Source organism: Protopterus annectens, chromosome 7.part0 (assembly GCF_019279795.1).
Source record: "Protopterus annectens isolate FY-2018-M chromosome 7.part0, PAN1.0, whole genome shotgun sequence".
Lineage (NCBI taxonomy): Eukaryota > Metazoa > Chordata > Ceratodontiformes > Protopteridae > Protopterus > Protopterus annectens.
The window spans coordinates 1,192,881,642-1,192,905,508 of NC_056739.1; the positions used below are offsets into that span (position 1 = coordinate 1,192,881,642).

Below are 23,867 nucleotides of genomic sequence, written 5' to 3' on the forward strand. Positions count from 1 at the left end.
AGAACATGAAGATCTCTCTGAACACCATTATATTGGGCAACTTCAACTACCCAAACATAGACTGGGAGCATTACTCAAGCCCCAGCACCTTAGCCCAAAGGTTCCTGGAATTTATAAACTCAAACGCTATGGAACAACTAGTCACCACTCCCACAAGAGGGGAAAACATACTAGACCTGATCATTACCAACATGGGGACCCTATGCTCCATACCAGAAGTATATTCCTTATTGGTAAGATCAGACCATAAATTAATTTCACTGGATATCCACATCCTGACCCCACCCCCAGCCCAGAAAACCACAGTGAAAAACTTCTCAAAAGTGAACTTCACACTTCTCAAAACCAAAGTGGAATCCTTCAAGGCCCCAGGGCCAGTGGAAACTACGGCCCAAACTGCAGAATCCTATATAAACGCATTCTACGGACATCTCCAGGAATGCATGGATCATGCTATCCCAAACAAAATCAAGACCCAATCATCCAAAGGCAGGCGTTAAGTCTGCTGGACCGCAGCCATAAATAAACTGTACAACAGAAGGAGGAAGCTACTACATGATAGAGCAAAATCCCTAAAAGGGAAGGCATCTCTGATCAGTACTAGCAAAAAATTACGATCCTCATAAAATCCTCCAAGGCCAGCTTCGAGAGAAAAATTGCACAGGACACTAAAGACAATCATAAGTTTTTTTTCAGTTATGTTAGGAACCTGGAATGCAACTCCCAGACTTGTTCTGAGTTGATTCTAAGCAACAAAAAATACACTGAACCCACAGACATCACCAATATCCCGGCAGACAGGTTCAGTGTAAACTTCTTCACCCCCTCCCCACCAAAAGAGCAAGTATCTATCCCGGCAGAGTGCAGCCTCCCAAACATCTCTGATGCTCAGGTGAAGGCCGCCCTCTCCAAAGCTAAAAACACTACTTCCATGGGACCAGATGGCATCCTGGGTTGCGTCCTACATGAACTCCAAGAAGAACTAATCCCTCAAGTAAAACTGCTGCACAATCTCAGCCTCACTACAGGATATGTGCCCAAAGAATGGCATACAGCAACAGTGGTCCCACTCCACAAAGGTGGCGCCTCTGCGGACCCTGAAAACTATCTCCCCATAAGACTGACTAGCCTAGTCTGCAAGGCTATGGAGAGGATCATCATGGAACTCATAAACAAAGACATTGGGGACCTACAGACACTAGATCCTACCCAATTTGGCTTTGTCAAGGGCAGATCCTGCCTTTTGAACATGGTCGACTTCTTTGAAACAGTTACCAAGGCCATAGATGAAGGGAAGGTAGTTCACACAGCCTATCTGGACCTCGCAAAGGCATTTGACACAATACCCCACTCGGGCATCATAGATAAGCTATCCAGCCTAAATATAAACCCCTATGTCACAAGATGGGTTGCAAACTGGCTCAAAGACAGAACCCACAGAGTCAGAGTTGCTGGAGCCATGTCAGACTCGAAACTGGTCACAAGTGGCGTCCCACAAGGTTCTGTCCTGGGACCTCTCTTGTTCGGTATTTACTTTTCTGAGGTACAGGCCAACGTGGGAGGACTATGGCTCACCAAGTTCGCAGATGACTGCAAACTGGGCACCATAATCGACTCTCCAGCTGACAAAAACATCCTTCAAAAAGGTCTTGCAGAGACGGATAACTGGTGCCAAAGCCATAGTCTAAAGCTAAATGCCAAAAGGTGTATAGTCATACCCTTTGGCAAAAACAGTGTGCCCACAAATTACCACATAGGTGGAAACCCATTAAGTACAGAGAAAGTAATTAGGGATCTGGGGACCCAAGTTGATAGCAATCTCTCCTTTGACAACCACATTGCCAAAGTGGTTAGAAAGACCTTCTACGTAGCTCACCTCATCATGAAAGGATTCACATCTAGATCAAGAGAGGTAATTGTGCCCCTTTATTCATCCCTCATCAGGCCCATTATAGAATACAATGCCCCCTTTGGGATGTACCTTACCCGACACCTGCAGCAATTAGACAGACCCCAAAAGTACCTCACCAGGAGGATCAAGGGACTCAAACAGATGCCATATGCTGCTCGGTTAAAAAAACTCCAGCTCTACTCAGTTGCATACCGCCTACTTCAAGGCGATCTATGCCTGACATATAAAGCTATGTCCAACCCAGAATTAATGGACATGCTCCACCTCAGTAAATCTAAATCTCTTAGAGCCACGCGGTCAAGGGACTTGAACCTCAGCACAGAAATAAATAGAACATGCCGGAGGGACAGATTCATAACCCAGAGGCTCCCTTCGCTCTGGAATAGAATTCCAATTCATGTTAGGCAGAGCACCTCACTGACTCTCTTCAAGAAGAATCTTGATGAGTGGATGGGGGATCGTAGGTTTGTCACAGGGATTACTTCCATGTCACTATTAGACAGAGGCACAGTAAACTAAACTTTAAAAAGGGCACACTATACTCAAATCAAGGGGTGGCGTAAGCCAAACACAATCGGGCTAGGCTTATAAATGCCCCAGGGCAGATAGCCTAGTATGAACCTATGAACCTATGAACCTATGACACAAGGGTGAAAGCACTTAGTACCTCACATTGTATTTATTTTTACGTGTTTCTAGTTCGCTTTTTAACTTTTTTTGTGTATTGTGAATACAATAAATCTTGTTTCATGTGGCAACCTGAGAGCCCTTTGTTTTGTTGAACAAGAGACACATCTGCATATCAATGTCCTGGAGATGAGAGCGGTACTTTTGGTGTTGCAGTACTTTCAGGACTTTCTCCCTCTGAGGAAAATTGCGATTCAGACAGACAACATGTCAGTGCTCTGGTACTTGAACAAACAAGGAGAAACCAGGTCCTATCCCCTTTGTCACGAGGTCCTAAGAGGATGGCAGTGGGCTACATCCACCCAGCACTTTCTGATAGCAACGCACATCCCTGGGAAATCCAACGTGATTGCAGACAAACTGAGCAGGGCAATTTTGTTGCCTCACGAGTGGTCCCTCAAAAAAGAGATAGCGGAGAGAATTTTCCGCAGGTGGGGCCAGCCTTGCTGTGACCTTTTTGCTTTCCACATGAACACAAAATGCAGAAGTTACTTTGCCCTGATTTCCCATCTGGGAGATTCCCCAAGGAACGCACTTGTACACGATTGGCCTCCGGGTCTGCTCTATGCATTCCCACCAATTCCCTTGATACCCAAAGTATTACAGAAAGCAAAAGCCCCCTGGAAGGACCATCATTCTAATAGCCCCTCATTGGCCTCATCAGATTTGATTCCCCTTCCTTCGACTTCATCTTTTGGAAGAGCCTTGGATTCTGGACCCAGTTTGAGACCTTCTGATGCATTTGTTGGGGGCTCTTCATCCCTCTTTTCAGTCCCTAAAATTGACAGCTTGGCTGTTCCAATTCTCAACATAGCCAGGTCCCATAACCTCTCAAATGAAATGCAGCATATTTTAATATCTTCTCATAAATCCTCTACTAGGAAGTTATACCTTAGCAAATGGAGGAGATTTTCTATATGGGCTTCTCAGAATAACATTGATCCCTACCAAGCCCCCATTTCCTCTATATTAGAATTTTTGACTATACTTTTTCAACAAAGGAGCTGCAGCAGCTACAGTTCGGGTACAACTTGCCGCCATCTCTAATTTTCACCTTGGCTTTGAAGGATTGAACATAATGTCACACAACCTATATAAACCTTTCTCAAAGGGACCTTATACTTCAGACCACAAGTGAAATCCCCTTATACCCCACGGAACCTAAATTTTCTTCTTTCACACATTATTCTACCACCTTTCGAGACAGTTTCTTCATGCAATTTGAAATTTTTGTCTTGGAAGACTATGTTTTTAGTAGCCATCACATCTGCCCGTAGAGTATCAGAGCTACAGGCCCTGTCCATAAAGCCTCCATATTTGATTTTTCATGCTGACAGAGTGTCCCTGTGAACAAATCCTTCATTTTTACCTAAAGTTTGTACCGAAGCTAACCTTAACCAACTCATAGATTTACCAGTTCTTTTCCCCAAACACACCAACAACTTAGAGTATATGCTGCACAAGCTTGATGTTCATAGACAGCTCAGATTTTACCTGGATAGAACCAAAGAGTTCAGAAAATCAGAACAATTTTTTGTTTCCTTTTCAGATTCTAGGAAAGATATGCCAGTGGCAAAACAACACTATATAAATGGTTATCTGATTGCATCACTTTCACTTATTCAGCTGACAGTTTACCTTTACAACACAAAATTAAGGCTCATTCTACCAGAGCAGTGTCCACATCCTCTACTTTTTCTGCTAGGCTTCCTATAGACAACATTTGTGCAGCAGCCACTTGGTTAAGACCTCATACCTTTATCACTCATTACAAAGTTCATAAGGCCTCCAGGGACAAGGGCCTCCTTTGGTTCTACTGTCCTGAAAAACATACTCTCTACCCCCCTAACTAAATATACCAACTCCGAGATCACACTATAGGGAAGGAAAGGGCAACTCCGTGAAGTTGGCCAACTGTCTCCTTGCCCTCTGACATATTCATGGAATTGCTTAAATGTGATTCAATGAATATGTGTAGCTGTTTCCATATTCGCTCAGAAGCATTTTCGTGCTTCTAGTATAGACCCAATGATTTTTCCCTAGAGATTATTCTTTCAAGCAACTTAGGCTTTGCCACATCCCCCTCCCTCTGAGGAAGTGGCTATAAAGGTTGAAACCAATGATTATGTATCTACTCCAGCAGTTTCTCAATTATATATGTCTGTTTTACCTGCTCCATTGAGACAACATGCAAGCAACTTCTATTCTGACTTGTGCTTTCTAGGTAGCTGGAATCCTTGCCTTCATCTGCAGCCTTTTTCAGGTCCTCTAGGTCTCTCTTTGCATCCATATTTCCATATAGATTGGGATAAGATGATGCGGGTACTGATCAAAGCTCAGACTGATCTATGTATCCTCTTTTTTCCCCTTTGTCTTGAAGGAAGCAAGAGAAGGTCCCTTTCTTCCACTTTTGCTGCTCCTTCCCCAGACTGTGTTCTGGCACCGGGTTTTTCAGAGCTGATATTTTAGCCACTGCCTTCAAGTGTCAGCCTGCATGCCACGGTTGGTAGGTGCCATTCAGTGATGCTCTTTGTTGCTGCTTTTGGTGCCAGCTGCATTGGCAGCACTTGTGAATGAATCACACTTGCCTGCTCCTGAGCCCAAGTTGCTCTGGCCTGCCATACTTCAACAACAGGACAGTGGGGCCTCACATGTTGAGAAGACTAAATCCTAAGAGTCCTTCTTCCTCTTCTAAGACCCTTGCAGCAAAGAGGTCTCACAAGTCTTTATATAAAAAACAAGTATCTACAGTCCCTCTTAGAATATCTTGTGAAGGACTTAGATGAGGAGTGAGCAAATTCCCTGGCTTCCACTCCTGATGAACCTAAATTTAAGGAATTTCTCAAGCTACTTCATCAACATGAGACTGATCTACTAAGCCTATACCCACCATCGGTGTATTCCTCAAAAAACCCGCAGACAGTCCTAGCAGACTTCTTAGGTTATCCTCCTTGCTGTATGTGTAAAAAACATGCCAGCAAGATGATATGGGAGTACCTAAATACAGGAGACTGAGTTCCTAAGAAGGCCACCCTTCAGCCCCCAAAGAATAGAGTATAGCTCATGGATGGGACCCCACACTAAGCTCAATATAATGATTTTGGCAGTGGCCGTTAAAAAAGCTTTCACTTCTTAGACCCCTGTAATCCATCCTGCAGCTAAGGAAACCATGTGGACTTTTATATGTTTACCATATTATCCTTGTTAGTGCTAAATACATAGTGCTTATGATATACTTTCAGCAGTGGCGTAGCTTGGGGAAGTGAGAGGGGTGGGGACTAATAGTTTTAATAAAAAATAACTGTTTTAAGGAAGTTCTCCTTTAAGAACTTTCCCGTAGCATCACATCTATGCGTTCATTGTAGATATCCAGTTCTTCTTCCTATCCGGCCGTGCAATTTTAAATTACAGCTTTGGTTTGATCATTTTGCTGCCTGTTCCAGGGTCCAAGTAGATTTTTTTTGTTTATTGCTGCCTGCCCAAGTAGTGTTTATTATTCATTGCTGATTGCTTGCTGCCTGATTTAAGTGTGTCTGTTCCAAATAAGGAGAGTTTTCTTACTTATTGCTGCCTGCCCGAGTTTATGTAAGGAGAGTTTTCTTATTTATTGCTGCCTGCCCAAGTAGTGTTTATTATTCGTTGCTGATTGCTTAATTCCGGATTTAAGGGTATGCATTCCAAGTAAGGAGAGTTTTCGTATTTACTGTTGCCTGCCCGAGTTTATTCATTGCTGATTGCTTGCTGCCCAATGTGTGTATGTGTGTACATATCAAATTTCAGCATTTCGAGAACAGAATGTCAAAAGTGCAATTATTCAAAACTGCAATGTGACGAATCTGAGTTTCCTGAATCCTCGATGGTTGTGGTGTGGTGAGTGCATTATGGTTTACTGTTTCTATAAGGTGCAGTTTGGTATGAGATTTGTACATGGTGGCCGCTGTGTTTGTATTTGCGGAGAGGTAGGTGTTTACTTTGTTTGTGTTTTGCTTAGGAATTTGTTCATTTTACTTTTTTGGGGGTGTTTTTGTTTGGGGTAGGTAGGTTAGAGTGTGTGTTTGCTAGTGTTGAAATTGGTGATTTTTGTATGTGTGTAGTGGTCCATGTGGTTATTAGTTATTGTAAGTATAACACTGTGCAATGGGAGTGTAAAGCATGTAAACACAAGTTTGTTTTTTTTTTTGTTGTGTTAGTGCGACCTCAAAGTTGGTATGTGGTGGGGGTGTGGGGTTGGTGCAGCAATAAACTTTTGTTAGTGTTATTTTTGTTGAGTTTTATCTTTATGATTCTGTTTATTTTGGGGGAGGGTTGGATATTTAGTTTTGTTTTATTTTTTTCATTACTTTGGGTTTTCAGTATGGTGTATTTTCATGTTTGTGTCCATTAGGTATTCTGGTCTTGAAATACTGAAATTCGATATTTTAGTATTTTGAGATTCAGAAGTGGGCCCATATACATATATCTACATTCCCTATGTCATTAAATTTCTAACATTAGGAATTTCAGTGTTTAGTACTTATACAGGTTATTTTCTTATTTCATCTATTTTTCCTTGTTCTTCCTTCTCTTTAACCTTGGTTTTGGTGTTCTACAAAATTTAGCATCTGTCATTCATTTCAACTTGACATCTATTATGTATTTCCATTTTCCTTTTCCTATCATTGCTGCTTACTCTCAGCAGTTTTCATTTTGTGAGGAGATACAAGTATACACATACACACACACACACGCACACACATATCTATCTATCTATCTATATATATATATATATATATATATATATATATATAAAAAACATCATCTTTATTTTATCCATTTACATTTCCTGTTCCTTATTACTTTCAGAATTTTCATTCTGTTTATTACTAGTATTTTTCTCCTTTAGCTTTAACTTTTTTGTTTTCATCTTTCTTCACTTTCTGTGTTTTGCATACTGTCCAATTCTTGATCTATTTATGCAAATAATCTATTCAATTATATTTTGTATAATATTCTTGTAACGTACATTTCTGTTTCTGATTGTGGAATCGTATCACAATTTGTACACGCCCCACACATTACACAAATTACATTTACTAATCTGACTTATTTTCCCTTCAGTATAAAAATCTGGTTTTACTAAATTGCCAGGAATGTGATTTTAATCACTATATTTATTATAGATCTTTGGTTGAACAGCATTAAAAGTTTGCATTTTGTATCTTTTTAAAGTTAACAGTCCAGAAAGATGTGAGAACATATTCGTATTGACCAAACATTCTGGATCTGGTAATACACTATAAGTCTACACTTGTATTTTACAGCCCTGTAGTTCTTTTAGGTAGCACAGTAGGAGAAAGTTAACCAAAATGATGATTCTGGTTGAGCTGGCTTTTTTGTATTTTGCCCCAAAATTTTCAAATAAAAATGTCATGCTGTAATTGCTTTTATATGTCTTTTACCCTGCCATAGCGATCATTCCATTGAACTCATTTATTTTAAAATCTTGTAACTTTATAATGAGTTCCTTTAACATTAACTTTTAAGTGATGTTATGTGATGAATTGAAACTTGGTCTCAGCTGGACCCTTTTCTGACTGATTTATCTGGCAGCATTAGTTTCTTATCCTTCACTGTTTCTGGTATGGGCCACAAATTTCAGTTACTGGATGTAGATATTCGGCTTGAACTGATTACCAAGTCTTTCAACGCTTTTAACATATTTCGCAAAAAGACCTACCATAATAACTATCTGGCTACACTAGCCAGTATCCACATTTTATGAAAGCTGACGTGGTCAGAGGACAGTTCATCAGGCTTTCTCGCTTAATCAGTTAGGCCTCTATGTCTTGGATGAATGTGCTTTTTGACAGGGCTTTTTAAGGATAGAAATTATCCTCTAGACTTGTTGGCTCATATTAGTAAATAGGTTTGCCTTGGTAGGTCTACCAAATTCCCCCCATACTTAAGTCTGGTCTTCAGGTCTGCACCAACACTTCCATGGGTATAAACCACACACTGAGCTTCCCTCTCCCCATTTGCAGAGACACGCATGGTATTAAACAGATATTGCACAGCAAATGGAACATTATCGCCAGAAAAAAGGAGCTCTCTAATATTTTGGGTTTCCAGCCCACTTTTTGTTATAAAACAACCTGAACTCTCTGTATTGCTGTTGAAGGGAGGGGCCCTCCATTTTTTGCACTATCAAACTCTTTACAATTTTCTTAGCTTGCAGGTTACTTTCCCTGTGGTGAGTGTGTGGCTTGCCCCAATATTTTTCAAGGTGATCAAAACAAATTTAAGTATAACAATTTTTCTGTCTGATGTAAAAACAGATTTAATTGTAACAGTACTTCAGTGGTTTATGATGCCATTTGCAACACTTGTTCATCTTTTTTACATTGACAAAACTATAAGGAGATTGTCGTGTACTGGATTAAAGAACATAATGTAGCTACTAGGCACTGAGATTTGTATAATGCTCTGGGAAAACATAGTGTGTGTTGCAACAATTTTGTAGCATTTCATTTTTTTGTTTTAGACCAAGTACCGCCATTTTTTGGTGATTATAATATTCTTCTTGAGGTAATTGAACTAAAGTGGCAGACGTTTTAGGTGCAGAGTTTCCACCTGGCTTTTCAATGAAAGCCTTAACATTAAATGTGCCTTGAGGTAGTGTAGGTGAACTATTCCCTTCTCCCACCACTCTCCACTGAACATCACTTCCCCTTGACCAGACAGTTTATTTTTTGGTAGCTGGTTGTAATACAACTAAAGTCTTTATACTGGGCTGCATTCCTTCCCTGATATTTGATTTCATTTTTTAAAGTAAGATTTTAATTTCTTAAGAGTGATTTAATTTTGTTACTGTGTTTATTATAGTGCAATGATTTCTAGATGTAAAGTTTTTGCCTGGCTTTAATGACAAACTTAGCATTATCTGTTCCTTGATGTGGTGTAGGTGAACCAGTCCCTTCCCCCTCCACAAGGCTATTAAACTCTTTCTCTCCCCTGAGTTCCAATCCCTCCTAACCAGATAGGACCTTTACATTTTTATTAGCTTTTTGAAAACAAAGTTTTCTTATTGAGTTACATTCCTTTCTGGACATTTGATTTCATGTTTTAAGTGTGATTGGCAGTTTTTACTGTATTTATTGAAGTGTACTTTTCAGTTTTCTCATTTCTGATGAAGTTCTTAAAATTAAAGAACAAAAGCACTCAAATACACTTGTTCTACGTCTTTCTTTTGCCTGGCTAATTTGTTATGAAATTTGTTTTGTAAAAGGTTCTTTAGTTACTTCTCCTTTTGTGTGCGGTGTTTTTGTTGTATAATTTTTGGGATATTATTGGTGATACTTTAGTCGTGTTTTTCTTATCCACTTGTGTTGTCACAGGTAAAGGTTGGAAATTCCAACTTTATAGAGTTTTCCCTTTGTGCAGGAGTGAATTTCATATTCCTCCTGATGTACAATCTGACAGTATATTTTGTTACTGGACTAAAAGAAAGACATCATATTTGAATGTACAGGGGACAGCCCTACAACAGAAATTGATTTAGATTTATAAAGGTTTTACTTTTTTGTTGTTTTCAGCTATTATTTAGCTCTTCAGCATTTTAAACTTCCAGCAGTGTTTTGATTTAGTTAATATAACATTATGCAATTTGAAATTCTACAGTTCATTTCACACACACACACACACACACACACACACACACACACACACACACACACACACACACACACACACACACACACACCTATATATTTTATGTCTGTCTTCTAGGCATACCTTTCAGCTGTACAGATTGTTGCAGAATGTCCAGATTATTGCCTCATGCTTTGGTCTGTTTCTCATAAAATTGTGTTTTTTTGGCAAATCATTGAAGATTGAAGTCAGAAAATGACAGACATTTGAGTTTCAGGCCCTTCAGAAAATGTGTGCTAATGCAAAACCTGTTAGTCTATCAACTTTCTAAGTTCGTAAGAGCAATATTTAAAAACTGTCCCTATTTTGGGGCCTTTGTCCTCCGTTATTTATGACTTTATCTATATTTCTTGTTCTAAGAGGTTGAGAGCTATGGTTTTAGGTTAGATTTTTTGAAAGTGCTCTTAGCCACAGTTGTTTTCTCATTACTTTTTGCAGACAATACTATCAGAGTGCTAAACTCTCACAGGTTTTTATTTTGATTTGTGAATCTGGTAGGTTGCCAAAAATATATTCTATGTGGCTGTGGAGAAAATTGTTATCCAATATACAATTTAAGTTTTCTGTGATCAGTGCCAGGAGGAGTTGACTGCAACTGTATTAATGTGCTAGATAAACCACATAGAATAGTTAATTGTTTCTGGGAATGTTCGTGTCTCTCAAAACATTTTATAACATCTCTGGAATTCTGTTCCATCAACTGAGTAGAAGAAAAAATGATTTTAGTCTGTTTCATTTGTAATAGCATAAATACAAGAAACCTTAAACAAGCCAAATGGAGAGAGAAATAATGATGCATGCCATGCAAATTGAATGCACTAGCAATAACAACACACTTTGCCTGACATTCCAGATAGAGTACTTTATTACAGATATTAAACAAAAGCAAGTATTAATTTATTTTAATATTTATAGCATTTTCTAGTTTTGGTTATCACATTCTTGACAAAAGTCATTTGATATTTTTCCTAGAGCTGATTACATTCCTCATGAAACAGCACAACGTCCTGTTCATATTCAGGATGAATATCGACCTAAGACTGGCCAGATGGACCTTGGCACCACATACAAAAGAGATTATAACGAATACAAAATAGAGCGGGTGGCACCAATGCGACCACTGGAAAACAAGCGTACATCAGGTGGAAAAGTAAATACTATGCCAACCTACAAAGGTAAGCAATAAGTCAAGATAGATGGCCAACTGTACAGGGATAATGACACACTGTGGATGAGTTATGAAGCACTTGAAATATCTAGAAAAGACTTTTCATGCCATGTTATAACTGTAAGAAAGTTGAGATTTTTATAGCTGGGGTGAGGAAATTTTAATTGCTGGAACCTGTGTTCTGAAAGACTGCCTTCCAGACTACTATCTGCAAATATACAGAGCTGAGTATATATTTTTTGGTTATAGAGTTTGTTAATTGTTGCTTAGATCTCTGTTGAAAGTGACATCTCCCTGTTCTGAGTGACTGATCTGCAAATATACAGAGCTGAGTATATTTTTTTGGTTTTAGAGTTTGTACTGTTAGTTGTTGCTTAGATCTCTGTTGAAACTGTTTTGTCCCACCCACCCTATTTTTGGTTTGTAGTTTAAATTTGGTGGCTTTTGCAGTTGCCCGCCCCACTGTAGATTTGATCTGGGACACTCCTCCAGTCCCATCTCTTTACCACATTCTACCTAATAAACTCTTTCTACACTTGCTTTTAGTCCTTTTTAATTTAATTGCATTTTTTAAACTGTGTTTGGTCTAATATTGATACATACTCAAGTGTGCTAGATTGCACTGCATGTGAATTGTTTTTACTAATGTTTTTGCTACCTTTCTGTAAAAAAAAAAAACTGTAAACCTGTTTTCTACCTTTCCTGTAACTAGTGTTCCAGATACAGATTTGCTGTTTCCAGGACTGTGTGTAAGCTTCTGAGCCCCCCAAGCATTTCTGTGTTGGAGGGAAGCCTTCTAGCTTATCAGTGGGAGTGGTAAGCACTAGGTAACCTGTCTACCACATAAGGAGTGGTTCTGGCCCAGAAATTGTAGTTATTGGCCGTTTGGGCAAGCTCTTCCATCTCTCTCAACTTTCTGATTTGAAAGCCTGCATTTGCACTTGTTTCTGTCCTGTAACTCGTCTAGTGCAGATACAGATTCTTAGTTTTAGCACTTACATTTGCTCATTACCTAGAGAAAAACAGTTTTAGGTCTTAGGTCTTAGGTTAGTACTATGCTAACTGCCCTTACGAGCCGTTGTAAGCCTAGCCAATTATCACTTGTGAGACTCAAACCCTACACCTTGTGTTTGTAAGGCAAACACCTTAACCATTAGGCCACCCTCCCAACCCATTTTTGGCCTAAAGGACCTGATTTGTACTTACTTTTATCACTTGCTTAGAGAAAAACAGCTCTTGTACTCACTTTCCTCACTTATTAAGAGGAAAATGTTTTTTTTATTCAGGCATGTCCAAGGGTCAGCTCCCAGTGTTCTCTCCTGTCTATCTGATGAATCTGGGCATCTTGAGGCAATGTAGAAATTGCCTCATGTACGCAGACCACCCTCTCCTCCTACCACCCAACACTACAACCTGTGAGAGATGCACTTATCTAGCCATCCTAAAGTAAGGCACACATGGAGCTCAGCAAAATGGACAACTGCTTTAATGAACAAGCACAAAAACAATCCACAGCAAGCTAAATCACAGCAGCACAGCACAGCAAACGCAATTGCAAAGCACAAGCAACAGCACAATAACGCTGTAAAGTTAATCCACATACGTTTTCATCACAATAACTTCATCAGATACCTAACCTCTCTTCCTTTGATGAATAAATAAACTAATCTAATTCAAATGAACCAATGAGTGAACAAATTCAATTACACATGCAAAGTGCATTAAAACACATGAACCTTAAAGGTGAATGAATCTAAAAGTTAAAACCAATAGTATATATAATAAATATATATGTATATATATTTTGTTATATAAAATGCTTCAAACATAAACCTTAGTTAAAATTGCTTTGTTAAATATAAGTATTACCAGCACAAACCTGAAATGCTTCTAAAAAATATTTTTTCAAAAGCAGAAGCTAAATTGAATCCAAAATACAATGAAATAGCACCATCTTGTGGAAATTAAATTAAATGCATGTTTGCCTTGTTAAAAGATAAATACATATTAAAATAAACCATAAATTTATTTTATTTTACATTTGTTGACCGGGCTAGTCCAGCTGGATATATGTCCATTTTCAGTGGAGGCCCGGGGAGAAAAGCTCCACAAATTACAACAACATAAAAGGTCAAGACAAAGACAATAACAGTATAATTTGGTACATAAGAAGTTTTAACAATTATAGTACAAGCCTAAGATTATATATTTTATATTTCAGTAGGAAAAAGGAAAAATTTATCTAAGAATAGATGAATAAGACTAATACATTTGTATTAGAAATGTAGTACAAATCTTTATAACATATTACAAAATTAGATACACCTAGTAATTTATGATAAGAGATACTAAGGTCTCACAAAACCTAAGAAAGAAAAACACTAGAGATCAATAGATAGAGTATAGAAGAACAGCAAACAAGGATGGATTTCTAGTGTTATTTAACACATAGGTTGTGATACTATATGAAGGTGTATGATCATTCCACAGTATATACTTATTTACATGAGAAAAAATCCTAAGGAAGGTTAAGCTCACTAAAAATTAGTGAGACAACACAAGATCATGATCATGGAAGGCTAGGCATTGTGGGAGTCTAGTTAATAGTTAGGTACTTAGTCTGGGTTAACACAGGGGCATAGCCAGTGTGATTTGAGGTAGGGTTTAAGCTTGCTTTTAAATAAGCTGATAGAGGATATTGAGGTTAGCTGGCTTGGGAGGATGTTCCAGGCTTTACCTACTGTATTGGAGAACAAGGTGTCACCAGCTAAGTTGTTGGATTTTTGTAGGTTATTAGCTGAGCATAAGGTCTTGAGGTTATTATAGGGGATGACTAGGGATGTAAGTATGGGTGTATTTTGAGGTAAATACAGGATCTTATGGGCTACTATTAATTGATTGAAAAGTATTAAATTTGGCAGCTCTAACCATCCTAACTGATTCAGATTGATACAGTGATGAGTTCTATAGGAGGACCCAGCTGCAAATCTGGCAATATTGTTGTAGGAGGATGTAAGTTTACTCAGATTACTTCTACATATTTTGGTATAGATAGGGGAGGCATAGAGCAAGGTAGAGATGAGGTGGGTATGAGCAATAGTAACCCTGGCTGGAGGTGTAAGAAAGGGTTTTATTCTATAGAGGGAACCTAGTTTCTTGTTTACTATTTTTATGGTGTTATTAATGTGAGGTTCAAAGGACAAGTTGTTATCTATTAGTACCCCGAGTAGTTTGGTGGTTGGTTCAGGAGATATTATAGTTCCATCATTTGAAGTAATAGTAAAGTTAAGTGGGGAGGTTCTGCGGGTGGGGGTAAATATTAGCATTTTTGTTTTTTTGGGGTTAAGGATAAGACATCTTTGTAAAAGCCAGTTTTCAACTGTACTAAAGGTCATTTGGGTTAGTGACTGAAGTTCTGATTGAGAAGCAGCAGCGCATATGAGTGTGGAGTCGTCAGCATATTGGATACAGTCAGCTTGAGGAATTACAGAATGAAGGTCATTTGTAAAGATGGAGAAGAGTAATGGGCCTAATATAGATCCTTGCGGGACCCCTAGAGTGAGTGGGACGTGGGAAGATAAAGTATTTTCCCATAATACAGCCTGTTGCCTGTTATGTAGGTATGATTGGAACCACTGTATAGTATGGTTGTCCAATGACAGTTTTTTGAGTGTGTCTATATGGAGGTGGTGATTCACCATGTCAAATGATTTGGACAGGTCAATAAAAACAGCTAAGGATAGAGTATCAATATTACGATTACTGTTAATATGGTTAGTGAAGGATAAGAGAGCAGAGGTCGTGCTATGAAATGGTCTAAAGCCATGTTGACAGGGTGCTAATAAATTGTGATTGAGTAGGTAGGTTAACAGTTGTATGTGTATACATTTCTCCATTATTTTTGCCAAAGGAGATAGAATAGCTATGGGCCTATAATTGGACAACTCTTTGGAGTTATCGCCCTTATGCAGGGGAATTATGTGAGAGACTTTCCAGATTTGGGGAATAGATCCTTCAGAAATAGTTCTGTTAATGAAGATGGATATGGGGTAGGCTATGACTTTAGCAGCTTTTTGCAGGTATTCTGCAGGTAATTTATCAGCAGAGAGAGTAGTGGGTTTAAGTTTCTGTATGAGGTTACAGATAGGTGAAGTGGGCACTGGCCGAAAATGAAACTGATGAGAATTATTGGTAAAGGTTGTGGCAGAGCCTGGGGTGCTAGGGGATAGTTGGTTGGCTAGGGATTGTATGGTTTCAGTGAAAAAAGTATTAAATGAGTCAGCTATTTGGATGGGAGCCAGAGGGAGAGGAAGTACTTGAGCATCCAGGGTGTTGGAGGTTATTGATACCTCGCCAGAATTTTTGGGGATTATTTTGGTTGGTTTGTTGTAGTTGTTAGTAGTAGTTTCTTTTATCAGCTAATATGGCTTTTTTTGTTTCATTTCTTAGCTGTCTGAATTGCAGGTGGTCTGAGGAGCTTTTTGTTGAGCGCCATTTGGCCCATTGTTTATTTCTTTGGAGGATTTTTTGTTTGGTCGTTTTGGTGAGCCATGGTGCCGGTTTGGTTCTAATAGAAATTTAGAGTTAAAGTATTTCACGGCACTATCTATTGGGAGGTATTTCAGGGGTGACCAGTCACAGGTGACTAGTTCAGCTTGAAAGTGAGCAGGCTTAAAATTTTTGGTAGTGCGAATAGTTCTACAGATGGTAGAGTTTAGGATGACAGTTTTTGTTCTGATTAAATAGGTAAGCAAGTGATCACTAATGTCCTCAGGGAGGGTGCCTGTTTTATAGTTTAGTTGGGGGTATTAGTGAGTATCCAGTCAATGGTACTAGTTTTGTTGTTAGTTTTATTGGTGCGGCTTGGGGATGTTATAGTTTGGGTAAAACCATATAAGTTGATATGAGTAGAAGGCTGCTCAGATATACAGGAGTTCCAGTTAATGTTAAAATCTCCAAGTATAATGGTTTCTTGGGGGTAGTTACTTGAGAGCCAGCTGAGGATAGCCTCTAATGTGTTGATGTTATTGCCTGGGGGAAGATAGACACATGATAGATATATGGCTTTGCTTTTGTTAAGCTGAATCTTAGTTAGAAGAATTTCTGCATTGTTGCAAAGTGGAGGTTTAGAGTCTAACAAGGTAACTTGTAATCCATTCTTATAAAGTATGGCTACGCCGCCTCCTTTTTTAGTGTTACGGTCACGTCTTATGATATTATAGCCAGGGGGTAGAACTGCACTGTCTTGTATTGATTGATTAAGCCATGTTTCAGACAGACAGAGGATGTCAAAGGAATAAACATCAATAAGGGCATGCAGGTGAGCTATTTTGTTATTGATGCTACGAATATTAAGATGAGCTATCAGGAGAGAGTTGGGGGGCTTGGTAAGTGTCTGTGTGATTGAATTTGTTGGTGTATCAGGCTGTGTAGCTGTGATAGTGGTAGGACCTGGGTTAGGGTGTATATCACCATCTAACAGGGAGTGGACATTAACTTTTAGGATAAGTTGTAGAAGTTTAAAAATTAGGTTCTTATTTTTTCTAGCTAGTGGGTTACATTGAGAGATGTGATGGAGTCTATGAAATATGGCTGCTGAGTACTTAGCTGAGCTGGGGGGGTTGCTAATACTATGAGTGGAGCTGGGGGTAAGGACAGAGGTGTGTGTGATGTGGGTATGCAGTCCTAGGAATCTATAGTGTTCGTAGAGAGTAAGTAGATAGGGAATGATAAGTATAATTAAGAGTAGTAATAAAGGTAAGGGTTTACAGGATCCTTGAGCCATTTGTTTAGGTTAAGGTGGTTAAATGTAGGGATATTTGTGGATAGAGTGGTAGGGTAATGGATAAAGGTAAATGAGTGTTGGTTCTTTAAGGGGGAGGAGATAGGGGTAAAGTGAGAATATAATAGAGGTAATAGCACTTTAAGGGGAGGAGTTAGAGGTTGGTCCTAATGCATAGGGGTGTGGCAGTTAGAGTATAAGTTTAGGACCACTGGGGGCGGGTGGAATTTGGGGCAGGGTAGGGGAGCGGAGTGAACCCGCAGGGCGAACGGAGCGGGATGAGCCACAGAGGAGTTCACCCTAGGAAAACAATCAGAGGAGCAGTAAGCAAAGGTAAGTAAAGCAGCAAAGGGTAAGGTGACACAATGCCTTGATAATAGAATATGCAGAGAGTCTGTAAGATGTAATGGGATCCTATCTCGCCTACATTCATGACAGATGGGTTCGGAGCCGATCCATCGGCTCCGACTCGGCAACTTATACACTAGCACGAAGTCTCTCATTGGCTGGGCTACTCCCTATCCCAGGATGCACCACACCTGCTTCCCCAGATCTCGTTTGCCGCTTTACAAGCTGGACGTGGTCTCGACTTGGCTGGAGCTAAGTGGTTCTTTTACCTTTATTGGTCTTTGACCTTGGGGTTTTTTTTGTCATATATTAACCAAACAGCTGTTTTAACAGCTATTCCTTGTTATTCCTTAACTTTTGAGTGTTTGAGTGTCTTCTGGTACTTTAATTTTTCAGTCGGGCAAGGCCCGTTTAAGTTAGAGGGCCTTTGCCCTACCTTTGTGTGCTATTTAACTTTTATTACCTTTTGTGGTTAATTGTTTTCGGGCCAAGCCCGTTTAAATTAGAGGGCTTTGGGCCGTTGGATTTGTTTTGTCTGTTTGTAGTGAGGTAAAATTTTTTCTTAAGTACTCGCGCCAGTGTGTCTCGCGCTTGTCAGTTGGCGCAATTTTGTGATAGTGCTTACTAATTGTGGTAAAGTCATACTTGTTTAGGGCCTGTACTATGTCCAAGGAACACAAGTCAGGTTTTAAAAAATGCACTCGGTGCAGTTATAAAATGTCAATCACTGACAGTCATTCAGTCTGCGTTTATTCTTTGGGGCCCAGCCTTCCGCCTCCTGGGTGTCTCCGCCCTTCGATGAACTCCTTGATTTGGTTTCTCGAAGGGTGTGGGAACACCCTGATTCTGTGGAACCGGTGCCTGCGAGGCCCAATAAATTTTTGTCAGCCCCCCCCCCGGAAGGAATTTCTCACAAAGGGTGTGCCTGTAGATGCTTTGGTGGTGGCTTCTGCCACACAGCAGGACGTGGCAGAGGCTTCGACGTCTATTCATCCTCCTAATAAGGATTCTAGGAGTATGGATAGGTACGGGAAGCGTACCCTGTCCTCAGCGGCCTTTACCTTACGGTCGCTGAACTATTTATGTCATTTTACGAGGCTCCAAAGGGATCTTCTTAAAGAGCTAAATGACTCTATTGTTGGTAATCTACCTGAGGCGCTGGCCCCACTGTTGGCGACAGATGACTACCCTTTTTCTATCGTTAACTTGTCCATGAGGCTCATTTCAGATGCGTCAAGGGGCGAGTAGAGCAGCGGAACAGGCGTTGCCCTCAGGAGACAAGCCTGGTTACGCTTTGTGTTCGCTCACGGAGGCCTTCAAGTCTTCCTTCACGCCCCCTTTGATGGGTCATCTTTGTTTGGACCCAAGGTGAAGGACACACTAACTCGGTGCGAGCAGGAGGGCAAGACTTTGACTGCCATTGGGGCCCGTTTTTCCGCTCCTTCCAGGCCTTATCCCAAGGCTGGGAGAGGAGGGAAAATGTGGTTTAAAAAATCCCAAAAGTCTTTCTCTACTCCACCCAGTGATTCCCCCTCCAGAGGCAGGGGGGGGGGATTTTGGAAGACGCCGCCCCAGAGGTGGCAGAGGCCCCCATAACTCTGGAGACCGCGATTCCTTTCGTGGTTCTTCATACAACCAGCGTTCTTGAGTTGTTGCCCGACTGTGCAACTCCGGAGCCAGTCGGGGGTCGCTTGGCGCACCCACAAGCTTGGGAATCTATAACAAGCGATCGGTGGGTGCTTCGCATCATTACCGGAGGATATATCATACCCTTCAACAAACCCCCCCTTTCTTTAAGGGAAATCCCGGACGTACCACCCAGTCAGCGGGATCAGGCAGCATTAGAGGTTTCAAAGCTGCTAGAAAAAAGAGCCATCCAGCCTGTCCCCATCGACCAGATCGGATCAGGAACTTACTCAAAGTTATTTTTGGTACCAAAAAAGACAGGGGACTTCAGGCCCATTTTGGACCTCAGTTCATTGAATCGCTTCAGAAGAAGTCCAAATTCAATGGTCACTCTTCAATCTATTCTTCCTTTGCTGGAAAAAAATGCATGGATGTGCTCCATAGATCTCCAGGACGCTTACTATCACATTCCCATAGCTCAAGAGTCCAGGAGACATTTACGCTCCGCCTCGGAGCCAGTCATTTTCAATTCCGAGCACTGCCCTTTGGTCTCACCACAGCCCCCAGGGTGTTCACCAAATGTCTGGCAGTGGTAACTGCTCACCTGAGAAGTCTGGGATTCCAGGTGTTTCCTTATCTAGACGACTGGCTCCTTACTGCCACCTCCGAGCATCTACTACTCCAAGTGCTCAGAGCCACGTTCACCTTGGGCCGTTTCTTGGGGATCACGTTCAATTTGCAAAAATCTGTACTACAGCCATCTCAGCGATTACTTTCATAGGCAGACTTAGACACAAAAAGAATGCGCGCCTATTTACCAGCAGCAAGAATTCAGGTCTTACAAGATCAAGTCAAATCCTGTCTCCCCCTACAAAGAGCCCCGGCCCATCGGATCCTACAACTGTTGGGCTCGATGGCGCCGACCATACTTTTAGTTCCCTTGGCCAGACTTCACATGCGAATTTTACAATGGCTACTGTCGGTTCAATGGTCCTATCAGGAACTTCCCTTGAACCACTTAATCATAATCACGGAAAGTTGCCGTCGAGATCTTCATTGGTGGCTTCTCCAATCAAATCTCGACCAGGGGCGACCCTTTATACCTCAACGTCCCATTGCCACTGTGACTACGGACGCCTCCCAGGTACGGTGGGGGTCATTACCTGGACAGGTCGGTCCAAGGCACATGGCAGATCCAGGAAACGATTTGCATATCAATGTCCTGGAGATGAGAGCGGTACTATTGGTACTCCAAGCTCTCCATCTCGCCGTCCCACAGGGCCCGATTACTATCCTATCCGACAACATGTCGGTGGTGTGGTACATAAACAAGCAAGGTGGAACCAGGTCTTACCCACTATGCAGAGAAGCCATGAGACTTTGGCACTGGGCGGTAGCTACCAACCGCTTTCTAATGGCAATGCACATACCGGGGAAGTCCAATGTGATTGCGGACAGATTAAGCAGGACCATTCTTTTACCCCACGAGTGGTCCCTCAAACAGAGTATAGCTGCGAAAATCTTTGACAGATGGGGTCTTCCTTGCTGCGACCTGTTTGCCAGCCCTCACAATGCGAAATGCAGAGAGTTCTTCACACTGTTTCCTTCTCAGGGACAGATTCCCAGGGACGCTCTGACTCACATTTCGCCCCCCGGTCTTCTCTATGCCTTCCCTCCGTTCCCCCTCCTACCGAGGGTGATACAGAAGGCTATTTACTTGGAGAGCGAGATGATTTTGATTGCCCCGCACTGGCCTCGTCAAGTTTGGTTTCTCTTCCTACAGAGGCATGCGATAGAAGGTCCATGGTTTCTGGATCCGGTGCCAGACCTGTTGACTCACCAGTCAGGACGGCGTCATCCGTCTCTCAGGTCCTTGAAGTTGGCAGCATGGTTACTCCACTTCCATCCTTAGTCCAAGACAATGCTCTTTCGCCGGACGTGGTCCACATACTGTCTTCTTCTCATAAACCTTCCACCATCAAACTTTATTCCAGTAAATGGAAAAGGATTGCCTTCTGGGCTCAAGAACGGGGTATAGATCCTCTCACTGCACCAGTATCGGAGGTTCTGAATTTTCTGGCCTCCCTTTTTCAGTCGGGCTCTTCAGTTTCTACCATTAAGGTTCAATTAGCAGCGATCTCTAATTTTCATGCTTCTTTTGAACCTTCATTGATGTCTCACAAACTTTGTAAGGCTTTCCTTAAAGGGGCTTGGCTCCTTAGGCCTCCTTTATCTCAGCCTGTTCCCCTTGGGATTTGAATATGGTTCTTGCTGCCCTAACTGCCCGTCCTTTCGAACCAGCTGCTACTTGTGATTTAAAATTTCTGTCTTGGAAAACGCCTTTTAGTAGCCATAACATCTGCTAGCGAGTTTCAGAACTTCAAGCTCTTTGTTCTGATCCTCCCTATTTGAATTTTCACAAGCATAGAGTTTCATTGAAATTAAACCCTGCATTTATACCAAAGGTGGCCTCCTCTTTCTGTATGCAACAAACTATAGAACTCCCTGTCTTTTTCCCAGAATTCTCCAATAACGCAGAATATACTTTGCATCAATTGACGCATAGACAACTACGCTTTTATTTGAATAGAACCGCCAAACGCGGAAATCAAATCAGTTGTTTGTTTCTTTTGCAGCGAACAAATTGGGTCAACCAGTAACAAAAGCCTCCATATCTAAATGGATTAAAGATTGTATCATTTTATTTATTCACAGGCTAATAAAGACCTTCCCTTTCCAGTCAAGGCTCATTCTACCAGGGCAATGGCTACTTCCATAGCTTTTCACCCAAGTTATCAATAGATGATATTTGTGCTGCGGCAACCTGGACTTCTCCGCACACTTTTATTTCTCATTACAAATTGGATGTGGTTTCTCGAGGCAGAGCTTCCTTTGGTTCCACAGTTCTCAGGAGTGTGTTCCAATGAGCCACCCGGGATGTAGGTGCTAGGGACGCTGTCCCATCTGTCATGAATGTAGGCGAGATAGGATCCCATTACATCTTTTAGTTATGTACTTACCATAACTTCGGATGTATGGGATCCATCTCGCCTACATTCATAAGTACCCACCCTCCTTCCCCCTTCCATTTGGATTTAGAGGAGCTGTAGTCACTTTTTTTTCTTGGCGTTCTTTCTTGAAGAACTTTAGTTGGTTATAGTGACTAATAGTGTTTTCTGTGTTTACATGGGTGTATGAAAGCGAACAAACAAGATCTGGGGAAGCAGGTGTGGTGCATCCTGGGATAGGGAGTAGCCCAGCCAATGAGAGACTTCGTGCTAGTGTATAAGTTGCCGAGTCGGAGCCGATCCCCATCTGTCATGAATGTAGGCGAGATGGATTCCATACATCCGAAGTTATGGTAAGTACATAACTAAAAGTTACTTAAAATTGGAGTCAGAATGGTGGTCTAAAGGAAACTATTGCCCTCTAGTGGACAAAAGCTGTATAGCAAAGGCAATATATACTGAGAAAAGAGTGCAGGGCAGTAAGTATGCTATAGAGGATTGAAGAGGAAGAACAGTAAAAATACTTGTAGTCTAAGAAGGGGGAAGGGGTGACAGGTATGGGAGCAGATAGTAAAGGCTGCCGGCTGTCCTGGCTGGTGAAAGTAAACTTACAACCTAGGATATCTCACACTAATTGTCTTAAGACTTTGGTTTAAAGTACGTACTTTACTTATAATTAAATTCCCTTGGGGACTGTAGCAGAGGGGAGGAAAGGTTCAGTTCCTTAGGGGAAACCGCAGTGTGTTGAGGAGAATAGTTGTTTTCAGCACGCAGGGCAAGTCCTCCTTAATACTGGAAAACCAGGTTGGGCAGCTGGGAATATAAAGGGAAAAGAGAGACAGTGGTAAGACACACAGAGAAATAAAAAATAGACAGTTACACAGGCTTATTAAGTAGTAACTTGAGCATAGAACAGAGATTAACTTGCATAGTAAAACAGTCTTGACTGCACATATTACAATGTCTCTATCAGTGATAATATTCAAGCAAGACACTTATAAAAGCAATATAGTTCAGGAACAATAAAGGTTAAACTCTTCTATGACTCATTCAAAGATTACATTCAGCAAGACACTTGTTAAAACAGCATATCTCTGAAACAATAAGGTTCAACTTGTCTTATAACTATCATGTTTGCATTTGTTATTTGTATAGATAGATATATATTTTTGTTTTAGAAAGGTAGGCTTCTAATTAGTCCTCCTTATTTGCACACATTTGCATAAAATGTTTGCTTATATAATATATAAAATTATTTAAAAATATAAATATAAATATTATAATAATAACATACTATATTTTAGCTGATCTCAATTTCAGCACAGGTTTCAAGAATAACATTTCATTTAAACCAGAGGCTGAACTTGCATCAGGAATAATTTGCCAGTGTAGCTCCCTATATTCAACCAAGTCTCCCAAGGCCCTCCCCTGGGGTCTCGTAGGACTACTTCTATGACAAAAAACTGAAATTTAGCTTTGCCACAATTGTTCTGATGTTTTTGACAGAGCATTATTATCTTTTCTTTTCCTTATCTCATATAAATGCTCGTAAATTCTCTGCCTCAATTTCCTCTCGGCCTTGCCAACGTAAAAAGAGTCACAGATTTCACATGTAGCAATATAAATGACTCCTGTGGTATTACAGTTGGC

At 40.7% G+C, this 23,867-nt stretch overlaps 1 protein-coding gene across 1 annotated transcript in view; it reads left to right on the forward strand.

Annotated features, from left to right (window-relative positions):
- The window catches only part of SAXO2 (stabilizer of axonemal microtubules 2), a 383,885-nt gene that overhangs the window by 280,048 nt on the left and 79,970 nt on the right, over positions 1–23,867 (forward strand). The window contains exon 3 of the mRNA XM_044077804.1: positions 11,258–11,460. Within this exon, the coding sequence (XP_043933739.1) occupies positions 11,258–11,460 (203 nt within the window). The remainder of the gene's footprint in view (positions 1–11,257; positions 11,461–23,867) is intronic.